At 42.5% G+C, this 12,826-nt stretch overlaps 1 protein-coding gene across 7 annotated transcripts in view; it reads left to right on the forward strand.

The window, feature by feature from the left end:
* Window positions 1–12,826, forward strand: part of TNPO3 (transportin 3) — a 103,366-nt gene that overhangs the window by 13,750 nt on the left and 76,790 nt on the right. For all 7 annotated transcript variants that reach the window (XM_073619316.1, XM_073619315.1, XM_073619321.1 and 4 more), the window contains exon 2: window positions 10,061–10,261. In XM_073619316.1, the coding sequence (XP_073475417.1) occupies window positions 10,061–10,261 (201 nt within the window). The remainder of the gene's footprint in view (window positions 1–10,060; window positions 10,262–12,826) is intronic.

Consider the following 12,826-nt stretch of genomic DNA (forward strand, 5'->3'; position numbering starts at 1 on the left):
GAACCAGGAACCATAGGACTGCAGTAGGCCGCAAAGCCGGGGCCTCAATTACCGGCGCGGCCCAGCGCGATCGCGGCGGGAGGGGGGGGGGAGGCGAACGGACACAGGATACCAAAGCTGTGCCGCCCCAGGCGCCAGGTCGCTAATTCTAGTCGCAAATGCGACCTGGCGCCCGGGGTTTGTCGAGCCCTGCCTTAGCCCATGGGTCCCCAATCACCAGGCCGCAGACTGGTCTGTGGCCTGTTTGTAACCAGGCCACAGGGTGCCGTGATGTGGTTCACGCATGCGTTTGCAAATGCGTGCGGACTAAACCCCTGGTTTTTAACGCATACTGTTAGACAGGTCAATTTGGTTGTCTGCAAGCTGGTGGTAAGTAGGCTTTGGTTTTTACTTGGGCATTCCCCATACTTTGTTGGTACCTGTTTTAGCCTTCCAATGCCACTTACTGCGATAGCCAGCTATAAATGAGGGTGGTGGCCAGCTTTTGTTATCACAGCGATGCACTGCAGGAGGTGAGCGGCTGGTAAACAAAGTGGCTTGATGTTTATTTACAACCACCCGCTGACACAGAGGATAGGGTGGCAGGGGAAGTGTCTGTGTACAATACATGACTGAACGCCGCACAGCCTCACCTCCTCTGGTACCAGCCGCCCCAGTGCCTGGCATAAATCTTAACCCCCACCCAGCAGCTTCCGTCCCTGGTCATTGTGGTACATTGGCTGAAGAGGATAGAGGCGGTCTGAAATTAGAGAGGAATTGGGAATCTCGTGGCCAAGTGTCTTTCAGGACAGCGTATCAGCAAGACCGGGACAATGCCATGGCCCCCTACTCGAATATTGTGTGGGCACAGATCAGCTCCAATGTTGGCTAACACTGGTGTGGGACAGGAGTGCTTGCTTTTCAGAAATAAAGTGCAATAAATGCTCACCATAAGCAAGCTAGCTCCCCGCAAGGTCCTGAAAGTCACCACCTTGCAGCTGCCACAGAGTGGCCTAGTCAATAATATAATTAACCCTTTCTGCTTCATTAATGGGCTTTGAGTACCTGAAAGGGATATCTCTCACTAGCTTTTAGGATGGTGGATCAAAAGCACGAGGGTAGCTCCTCTGTCAGCCATGCTAGCTTAGGATCCTCTAACAATGCTGGGATGGCCAGCAGTAGTTCCCTTAAAAGGTCTAACTAATACTGACCACATGGGGCTTGGGGGGCCTTTAACTGTCAGGTGCGCTTCCTGCCCCCTCTGCCTTAATCGGGGATGAATTCTTCTCCATAATTGCGCACTTTATTGGGAAAGTCACAGTTAAAGTGGTTGTAGTCACAACTTTTATATACTCCTATTTTCTCTGTTTTAGGAACATAATAAGTACTGTGTGTGTTTTTTGTTTTTTTTTTAATTATAATTCTAAATACTTTCTTTGCCCAGGACTGCTGTGTGGTGACATTTCCTCCCTCTGCTCTCCTTCCCAATCTTAGGGGGTACAGTGGGAGGGGCTGAAATTCCGCACCGACATATGCAAGCTAGCAGAGGGAGGACACGTGACCACAAAGCAGTGCTGGCCAAAAAGGTGTTTAGCATTGTAATTTTAGAAAAACACACACTGTACTCAATATGTTCCTAAAACAGAGACAATAAAAGTATATAATAGATGTGACTTTATGACCACTTTGCTAAAGGGGAGGAGTAGCTGCAGCAGAATAATCAATGAAGGCAGAAAGGGAGGGATGGGGAGGAGATTGATTTCGCAACAGACTAAGGAAATGACAAAGGTGGAGTGGGGGAGATGCAGAGGTAAGAGCAGAATGACAGAGGTACGTAAACTGACCACTCTATCATGGATCAACAGCCATGTTTAGCATGGTCAGTTTATACAGGGGACTACAGAAACATTCAGGATTAACCAGGTGTATTGTACAACATGTAAAAGGATAAATGACACTACAAAAGCTCAATGCAATATATCATGCCTTAAAGGGACAGGAGCATTTTTTTTTTTTTTAGGGTTATTACCAATTTAATGGTTGCTGACTCAGCGCAGGGGTTATAAGACTTTGTACCTCCCAAGGCATTCTCTTTTTGGCCACAGTGGGGCTTGTGACATCATTCACCCGCTACTTCACCTTGGCCAATCAGAGAACACCTTGTATTCATTGATAAACATACACACACACATACAGTCACTTGCTGGATAGTTTATTTACCAAATGACTGACTTTCCTTCCAGTCACAGAAGGGAAGTGTGTAGGATTTGAACAAGGACACAGCTTAAGCCTCGTACACACAATCATATTTTCAGATGGGAATTGTGTTTTGACAGACTGTTGGCCTAAAATCCGACCGTTTGTACGCTTCATCGGACAATTGTTGTTGGATTTTCCATGGACAAATGTTGGATGGCAGGCTTATAAATTTTCCGAGGACAACGCTCTGTTGTCAGATTTTCCAATCATGTGTACACAAGTCCGTCAGACAAAAGTCCAAAGTACAAACACGCATGCTCGGAATCCATGCTCAGCAAACACAACATTAGCAGAAGGTGCCCAAAGGGTGGCGCTAAAGAGCTGAAAAACCACGTAGTATGTCACTACGTTCCTGTTTGTTGGCTGACAATTGTGTGCCGTTTGTATGCAAGACAAGTTCCTGGCCAACGCCCTTCGGACAAAAGTCCAACGCTTTGTCTGCGGAAAATCCGATCGTGTGTAGGAGGCTTTATTCTGTGTAGCCCAAGCTGTTGCACTGTTACAGCCTCCACAGCGGACAAAGTGTTTTGCTACAGTTTTCTTTTCAACCAATCTGAGTTTTAAAGTCACAGGAAACTTGGAATTCCGGTTTAACTTGTAAGGAGCATTTTTTTGTGCTACAGAAGGACACTGTTGTGTTGAGGCGCACGCCATAATTTTTGCCTAAGATGGCTTCTTCTTCCACCTTAATTAGGACAATTCCTTTTTACAGTTGCATCGTCATTCAGTCACCATTTTGCTAAGAAAAAAACAAATGAATACTGATTCGGGGTACATCAGTCTTTATCAGTTTATGTGTCTGTCTTCTTAACTCCAGTTCCTTTTCATCAGTTTGCACGTCAGTTTATGTCTACAAAAATGGAGAAGGACGTGAACTAACTTGGATGAAAGCAGATGTAAATGGACTTATGTCCCTTTAACCACTTCATTAATAAACTGGCAGATTTTACCCCCTTCATTAAGAAAATTTATATAATTTTTTTTCACACAAATGGAGCTTTCTTTTGGTGGTATTTGATCACCACTGGGTTTTTTATTATTTTACTTTTGAGAAACGAAAAAAACAGAAAATTTTTGGGAAAAAAAAAAAAAGTTTTACTTTCTGCTTCAAAACATTTCCAATAAAGAAAAAATAATGTTCTCATAAATTTTGGGCAAAATTTATTCTGTTCTATTCTGCTACATGTCTTTGGAAAAATAAAAACCCAACAAATGTATATTGATTGTTTTGCATGAAATTTAAAGCGCCTACAAACTATGAAATATATGCTGGAATTTTTTTTTTTTTTTTTTTTTTTTTAATAGTGCTAATAGCGGTGATCAGCAACTTTTATAATAGGACTGCAATAGTGCAGTGGGCCATCTGACACTGACCCGGGGGGGGGAACAAACTAACTGCCACTGACATTACCAGTGACATTAGTAAAATGATCAGTAATAACACTATACTAATGACACTGGCAGAGGGAAGGGGTTAACATCTAGGGTGATCAAGGGGTTAAATGTGTGCCAGACTATGTGTAAAGTGTGCTGCTTTTACTAATCAATCTTTTCATTTCGTTATCCCTGCTTTGCAGAAATGAGAGACAGAGAGACCGTTACCTCTGTACAGAGCTCTTTGTTGATTGTCAACACAGAGCTCAGGGCTGTGATTGTATACAGCCAATCGACAGGTCCCAGCCGTGAATCGTTGGCTGGGACTTACTGACCAGCTCCTGCTGTGTACATCCACGGTGGGTGGTGGCAGGGGGTGTGCATGTGCGCGCCCTAAACCTGGAGGCAGGCAGCGACATACGGGTACGCTGCTTTGCCTGTGCGTGCCGCCCGTTTGCAGTACATTGCTGGCGGTTTGCAAGTGGTTAAATCTGCCCCCCAATAGACAAATATTGCGGTTTCATCTGAATGCAACTTAAAACCTGACAGAGGGGTCCAAACTGGTCGCCAATGTGAAATGGCCCTGAGGAGTTTGTTGTCGGGCTGTGGTGAAATCTGTTCCAGTGTTTCTTGTGGCTCTGGGCTCCTTCAAACTCTGATTCTCCTTTTGTCATCACTGAAAGGTTCTGGAAGGGACAGGCTCCACTGTTGCTAGATGGATCAGGCAGCTCCTTTTTTTCATGCTTACCAGCTCGAGGACAGGGCTCCCCATTCTCTTTTTAGAGTGCACTCCATCAGGTTGGTTAGTGCATCTTGGGTTTTTCAGCATCAGTCACCTGTTTCTTATATTTGCAAGGCTGTCATCTTATCCCCTGTTTATACCTTTGCTCGGTTCTACTGGTTGGATAGTGAGGACGCCTCTAATGCCAGTTTTGGCTGTAAGGCTTTCCGGGTGGTTCTGTGAGCTTTTTGAACTTCCTCTGTTAACCTGTTGGTTATTGTTTGCCTGTTAGCTGTTTGTTTGCTAGGCCGTTCCACAGCTTTGATTGGGTGCCAGTGTCAAATCTAATGACCTTACATCTCTGAATATCCTCCTATGTCCCCTAAAGAAACTCCAAAATCCTACTTTGCAGAGTGCTCACATCTTGCAATGTAGGTATTACTAGAGAGCTGTGATGTGGGAGAGGTATTAAGTATAAGGCCGCTTGCTTCAGTGAGTGTGCCATTACCGGCAGCTCCCGCACGCATGCCCAGGAGTGACATCATTGCGGCTCCAGCCAATCACAGCGCCTGAGCCGCAATACCCGGAAGTAACCCCCGGGAGTGATGTCGCCGGCCAGTGCTGTGTACGGGCACCGCAGCGAGGGCTTCAATCTCAGGTGAGTATTACATGGTGAGCTAGTATACTATGCATACTAGCTCATTATGCCTTTGTTTTGCAGGTGTTAGTTTTTATTTTTTTCAAAGTGGGTTTACAACCACTTTAAAACCCAATAGTTCTCGGGTTTTTTTCCAGGCAGAAAATGCTCCTGCCAAAAAACACTGATAAAAGCCCATGTGTGCATGAACACCTAGAATAACATGCTGGGGAGATTTACTGGTTGTAGAAAAAAATGCCTGAAGCCAAAAACAGCAGCTGTAAAAACGTCCAGTATGCATGAGGCCTAATAGCCAATATCTGTGCCAATATGCACAGATCTTGTTGGATGGGGGAGGTACCTTAACCACTTATGCCCCGGACCATTTGGCTGCCTAAAGACCAGAGGACTTTTTACAATTTGGCACTGCACTGCTTTAACTGGTAGTTGCGCGGCCATGCAATGTATACAAATGAAATTTGTATCCTTTTTTTTCCCACAAATAGAGCTTTCTTTTGATGGTATTTGATTACCTCTGTTATTTTTATTTTTTGCAATATAAATGGAAAAAGACCGAAAATTTTGAAAAAAAATATTTTCTACTCAATTTTAGTCATACGTTTAGACCAAAATGTATTCAGCCACATGTCTTTGGTAAAAAAATGTCAATAAGCATATATTTATTGGTTTGCGCAAAAGCTATAGCGTCTACAAACGCTAGGGTACAATTTCTGGAATTTACACAGCTTTTAGTTTATGACTGCCTATCTGATTTCTTGAGGCAGGGCAGTACAACCCCCCCCCCCCCCCCCCCAAATGACCCCATTTTGGAAAGTAGACACCCCAAGCTATTTGCTGAGAGGCATGGTGAGTATTTTTGCAGCTCTCATTTGTTTTTGAAAATGAAGAAAGAAAAGCAAAATGTATTTTTTGAAATTTGAAAAAAGAAAATAAAAAAACTTTGACAAAAAGCGAGGTCAGCAAAATACTCACCATACCTCTCAGCAAATAGCTAGGGGTGTCTACTTTCCAAAATTGGGTCATTTGGGAGGGGTTTGTGCCATCTGGGCATTCCATGGCCTCCGAAACTACGATAGACAGTGAGGAGTGAAATAAAAAATTTACACCCTTAGAAAGCCTGAAGGTGGTGCTTGGTTTTCGGGGTCCTGTATGCGGCTAGGCTCCCAAAAAGTCTCACATGTGGTATCCCTGTACACAGGAGAAGCAACAGAATGTATTTTGGGGTGTAATTTCACATATGCCCATGGCATGTTTGAGCAATTTATCATTTAGTGACAACTTTGTGCAAAAAAAAAAAAAAAAAAAATTTGTATTTTTCCCGCAACTTGTGTCACAATATAAAATATTCCATGGACTCGACATGCATCTCAGCAAATAGCTTGGGGTGTCTACTTTCCAAAATTTGGGGGGGTTTGAACTGTCCTGGCATTTTATGCCCAACATTTAGAAACTTATGTCACACATCACCCACTCTTCTAACCACTTGAAGACAAAGCCCTTTCTGACTCTTTTTGTTTACATGAAAAAATTTTTTTTTATTGCAAGAAAATTACTTTGAACCCCCAAACATTATATATTTTTTTAAAGCAAAGGCCCTACAGATTAAAATGGTGGGCGTTTCATTTTTTTTTTTCACACAGTAATTGCGCAGCGTTTTTTCAAACGCATTTTTTTGGGAAAAAACACACTTTTTAAAAAAATTTTAATGCACTATATTGCCCAAATGTTTGATGTAATAAAAAAATATGATCTTAGGCCAAGTACATGGATACCAAACACGACATGCTTTAAAATTGCGCACAAAAGTTCATACATTTTTAAAAGTCTTTACAGGTTACCACTTTAAATTTACAGAGGAGGTCTACTGCTAAAATTACTGCCCTCAATCTGACCTTCGCGGTGATACCTCACATGCATGGTGCAATTGCTGTTTATATATGACGCCAGACTGACGCTTGCGTTCGCCTTTGCGTGAGAGCAGGGGGCGACATGGGGTGCTTTTTTTTAAATTATTTATTTTGCCTTTTATTTGATTTTCAAACTGTTCCTTTCATTTTTTTTTTTTAATCATCTCAGGGAATGTAAATATCCCCTATGACAGCAATAGTTAGTAATCGGTACTCATTTTTTCCACAAAAAAAAAATGGCGTCTATTAGACTCAAACCATCTGACCACACCCAGATCGGTGTGATAAAATGCTTTCCCAATGGCGCTGTTTACATTCGGGGAAATCTAAGTCATGAAATTCTCGTAGCTTCCGGTTTTTTAGGCCTTAGAGATGATTGGAGCCGTTCTGATGGAGCTGGCGGAACCACTGGCTGCATTCTCAGGTTCCCTGTTGGGACAGGAGAGCCATAGAAAACCATGGAAGACGGTGGGAGGTGTGGGGACATTCCCTCCCACTGCTTGTAAAAGCAATCTAGAGGCTAATTAGCCGCTAGGATTGCTTTTACATGAAAGCCAACCGCTGGCTGAAAAGAATGTTACCTAAACCCGCAGGCTTCATTCTGGTATAACCACTCAAAGTCCAGCAACATACCAGTCGTTGCTGGTCCTTGTTGGGCATGTATTCTTTTTTTTTTTTCATGCAGCCTGTGGGCTGAACGAAAAAAATTGATCGATGGGTATGCCCACCATTAGAATACCTCCCTTCATCCACCTACTTCTAATGATGGGCATACATGCATCATTTTGTTTTTAACTGTGGTGGTGAAATCCTACAGCGCTGGAGTCACGGCTTTATGTATCGTGGGAGCAAACGCTGTTGCTGTCAAGATAAATAAATCCGTGCTGCAGCTGAATGGCGTACCTGAAAACAAAAAAATGGTTGACAATAAAACACCGTAAACAGTAATGTATAAAAAAATGACATACCTGAAAAGCAAACATGATAAAACATAATGACAATAAAACATTGCAGAATAGAATACAGTAAAAAAGAGCAGAACAATAGAGAGAGAACAATAAAACGACAATTATATATATATATAAAACTTTTATCTGTAACGGATCGTTTCCAGGTTCAGGTCTCTCAAAATGCGATGGCATCTTGGGAGACCCTGTGAAAGTGTGCTTAGTCTGTGCAGTGCTGTACCCTACGCTAATACTCAACTAGTGTATGGTAGCGTTCAACACATTCACCAATGCAAAGACCAGGATTGTCAGGACAGGAGGGACAATAGCGGGTGTCACGCCTATATCCGCGCTTGCTACAGACATGACATTTTCTTTGGGGGGCTCGTTGGGTAGGGGTACTAGGGAGGACATACGGAAAATGCCTCTCATGCAGCCGGCTTAATGCATTTGGATTGGGAAGGTGAGGTGAAGCACCGTCTGGAAACAGAAGGTCTCTGACGATCTCTGTTGGTGCAAACTCACAGTGATGTCTTCTCTCCTCGGGCTCTGGATGAAAAGACCGTCACGAGGAGAGATGACATTACTTCCTCTGCTTCTGTTTACAGTTTCAGAAGCAGAGGAAGCTTCCCATTCCTCAGGGCGGATCACTTCTGCAACGATGCGATCGCGCCCCCCGCCCGCAGGAGGGGAGTAACGTACAGGTACGTTACTCTGCCTGCCCGTGCCATTCTGCCGACGTATATCGTCGTGAGGCGGTCGGCAGGTGGTTAAGCCTACATTCACACTGATGCGGTGCGAGTTATAGCTATTTTGCAGTGAAATTTGAAAGCGTAACTTCACTCAATCAACACTGAATATTTTTAATCCTTATGCTGCTAGCATTAATAAATAGATCGGAAAGTATATCGTATTTACTTGTTTTTAAACCTTTTTTTTTTTTTCATTTGTTCAGTTACTTCTTGGTTTCCATGCCTAGGCAAATGATGTCCTACATCCCAGGAGTCTTAAGAAAGGTGGCAGGGGTTTGGTTTTCTCAGCTAAGTACACCTTCCTGCCTGCATGCCTGAGCCAAGGGCATTTGGATTCCAGGAAGTAAATGCTACATGACTCATCTGCCCTTACTCATGATGACCACAGCCAGAAATGCTAGGGGGTGTTTTTCAAAGTGATTTCTCAGCAAAATAAAGCATGGAGACATGGATGGATGGCTGAGATTGCTTTGAAAACTAAAAATGAATTAAATAGCATTCATGGCTTGTTTGTGTAAAGTCTCTTCTTTCCCCATAGCCCAGGAATGGGAGATGAGGAATAAAGCAGACTTGCAGAAAACGTACTGGAATCGTCTTAATCTAGAACAGATAAGCGATCTGCATGCAGTTTACTTTCAAGTATATGGAGCTACAAATACATCGCAACGCACTGCTGTAAACTCACAGGATCCTTTTTAAAATCTCCTCGGATTCGCACTGCATATAGGTGACCAGTCTATGTTAGTTCACTGGCCATGTGATTCCATGCATTTCGGAACACATCAGAAATCGCATCAGTGTGAACCAAGGCTTAAGAGTGCTTTCACCTCCTTTTTATGCAGGTGCTTGGGGTGACTTTTTTGACCCTTGTGATTGCAATAAAATTAAATAAAAAAGAATTTCAAGGAATTAAACATGAGCAATATATAAAATAATTAAATTCATATACACAACCACACCTAATTAGGATGCATAGATATACCCAAATAGCTCTTGCACTGCATGTTCTGTATCTTTGCACACACATCTAGGAATAATTTTAGGGTGTTGTTTAAGTATAATGTAACAATGCTTTAGTGTTATTCGCCAATGTACATGTGCATAGATTTTTCAGTTTTACACAAATGTACAATTTTAAACGTATGCGTTTTTGTAAACTTAGGAAGATTAGAAACCTTGTTATGTATGTTTTATCAGTTAGCATTTTTGTGTTTATGGAATATATTATGTTTTTATTGAATAAATTTGCTCAAGTCTATGGTATGTGTAAAATCAGTAGTACCATCTTTTATTTCCACATCCTGAGCTTAAAAAAAAAAAAAAAAAAAAGATTATTATGAATGTGTTACATGGCAAACGTTGTTTTGCCCATGGGGGGTTAAATTTAAGGATTGGAGTCGACCAGCTAAGGGGTTAACCTGTGGGTTAGTGCTGGCTAACACGTTTTTCTTGTCATTTCTTAGGTTTATGCATGGGAGATCTCTGACCAATTGTTACAGATTCATCAGGATGTCGAGTCCTGCTATTTTGCTGCACAAACCATGAAGATGAAAATTCAGACATCGTTTTATGAGCTGCCCGCAGACTCCCATTCTTCCCTGCGGGACTCCTTGTTATCACATATCCAGAACTTGAAGGACATGTCTCCTGTTATTGTAACTCAGGTAAGGTTTGCTTTATTGTAGCACTATTAAATATTTAGACTGACAACCTTTTTCAACCAGGGTGCCTTCAGGTTTCTTCAGGGGTGCCTTAGCAAAAAGCCCAAAAAATGTAAACAAGCCAGTGGGTGGATCAAGCCTGCCTGTTACACAAAACCACAGGTTTGTATCGTGCATCATTACAACCTTCTAGCCGCCAGGGTTGTAACAACCAATGACGTCATTGGTTGAAAGGAGGACATCTGGCACCTACACAGCATCCTTGTTTGCCCCTCCCCTGCCCCTCTCTGTCAGCACTGGGGTCACATTAGCTGAAGGAGGGAGAGAAACTAAGAAACGCTGGAATACTAGTCAGTACCAGTGTACAAAGATGTTTTTGGTTTGGAAGAATAAATCACCCCAAATGTTGGGTGTCCCATGCTGCTGCAATATGTAAAACTATTAGTTTTAGTTTTTTACTTTTTAGAATGGGATGCCTTGAGTTCAAAAGGGTGCCTTGACTGAAAAATAGTTTAGAAACACTGTAAATTGGCTTAAAATTATGCATTAAAGCGGAGTTCCACCCAAAAGTGGAACTTTCGCTTATCTGATTCCCCCCCCCCCCCTGGTGCCACATTTGGCACCTTTTGGGGAGGGGAGTGGGTACCCGTTTTTTTTTTTTTTTTTTTTACAGGTACCCTGTCCCCACTTACGGGAGACCGGGCCGCAGCGAAGTACGTCAGCAGCTCGGCCTCCCTCCCCTTTTCCCTGGCCAATGGGAGAGCGCAGCACACTTCGCGAATGCGTAATAGGGACCTGGCAGGGAAGCCGAAAGGCTACCCTACCAGGTTCCCTTACCCGCAATGGCGGCAGCAGCACCCGCGGTGCTGACATCGCTGGACTCCAGAACAGGTAAGTGCCCTAATGTTAAAAGTCAGCAGCTACAGTATGTGTAGCTTCTAAATTTTTAAAGGGGCGGGCGGAACTCCTCTTTAAGGTCAAAAACATTTTGTGCTGCAGACCCCACCCCCCTTTTCTTACCTGAACCTGATCCAGCGACGTGCACCAGAGCATCGGCTCCTGCCTCTGTCTCTTTCTGCTTTGGACAGATTGATGATCAAAAGCTGTGACACAGGGGGGCAGGGGCCAAGTCCCACTGTCTGTGTCAATCGACGCATGGGACTCTGGAACGAGCCTCCATGGAAAGCGGCTTTCTGTGGGGGCACCTGCCGAAGATGAGGAACCTAGAGCGCCAGCGGGGGACCCCAGAAGAACAGGATCGGGGCTGCTCTGTGCTCTTAATGCGACAATGATTTTTAAATTTAAAATACTGAATTTTGACAAGCATTTTGTCATGTAATGCTTTTAAAATTGCTCACACTCATGGAATAGCGGCAAACTACAGTGTTTAAAAATCTCCATAGGCAATGTTTTAAACATTTCTACAGGATACGTTTTTTTAGCAGACACCCTAGAGAATAAAAATGGTGGTCATTGCAACTTTTTATGTCACACGGTATTTGCACAGCAATTTTTTTTGGAAAGAAACTGTTTTATGAATTACAAAACCAAAGTTAGCCTGACATGTAATGCTTTTAAAATTGCACACGCTTGTGGAATGGCGCCAAACTTCAGTACTTAAAAATCTCCATAGGTGACGCAATAAAACATTTATTACAGGTTACATGTTTAGAGTTACAGAGGAGATCTAGTGTTAGAATTATTTCTCTTGCTCTAACGATCGTTTCGCATGTAGCCGTTGTGTATCTGGCTCCTGATACTAGCAAGTGCCTCAACAACCACTGACCTCACCGCACTTCCCTGGTCCATAGATATAAAGATATTATATAGGAGATGTATGTGCAAACAAAATCTGCTTTAAGGGCTTCCCGAAAAAGTGTAGTATTTTTTTTTTTTTTTTTTTTTTAAATCTCTGAATGTAGTACAAAACATAGGTCAAAAAATTGGCAGAACTTACAAATGTGGCCACTACACAATCCATGTAGCGGCGTGATGTCAACATTCCAAACTCCATTCAACGCGTTTTGCGAACTAGCACCATCCTCAGAGTTTTTTGGGTTTTTTTTGTTTTTTTTTCACAATGCAATTCACACACTTTGAATGAAGTTAAGGAGGAAGTTATGCACATATGTTCATGAATTGGTGGACTTATTATACACATTGATATATGGGCTATTGTTCTCTTATTTGTGTATCATTTTTTTACATTTTATGTTTTTTCTCGTGAATTTAGTTCTATATAATAATTTTCATATGCACTGAGGTCTTTTCACTGATATGTTATATATGTTTAGATGTTCAAATATGTTTAGCACTGCACCCATATATCTTTACATACACTGAGGAGAATTGGGCATATTATTCTCTGGTGCTAGCTGCTTCCTTTGTCCACTAGGCGCTGACTCAACTTTTTTACTCAGTAAGATAGGCTGACAGGGGGCTTGCTGATAAGAGAGCAGGGTGACAGAAATAGGAATCTGTCACTGTTCTGCTTCTCCTTTCAATCCTTCCAACCCAGAAGACTTAATACATCCAGTTCTATTTTATTTATTAATGGGCTTTTCATTT

Source organism: Aquarana catesbeiana, linkage group LG03 (genome assembly GCF_042186555.1).
Source record: "Aquarana catesbeiana isolate 2022-GZ linkage group LG03, ASM4218655v1, whole genome shotgun sequence".
Classification (NCBI taxonomy): Eukaryota; Metazoa; Chordata; class Amphibia; order Anura; family Ranidae; genus Aquarana; species Aquarana catesbeiana.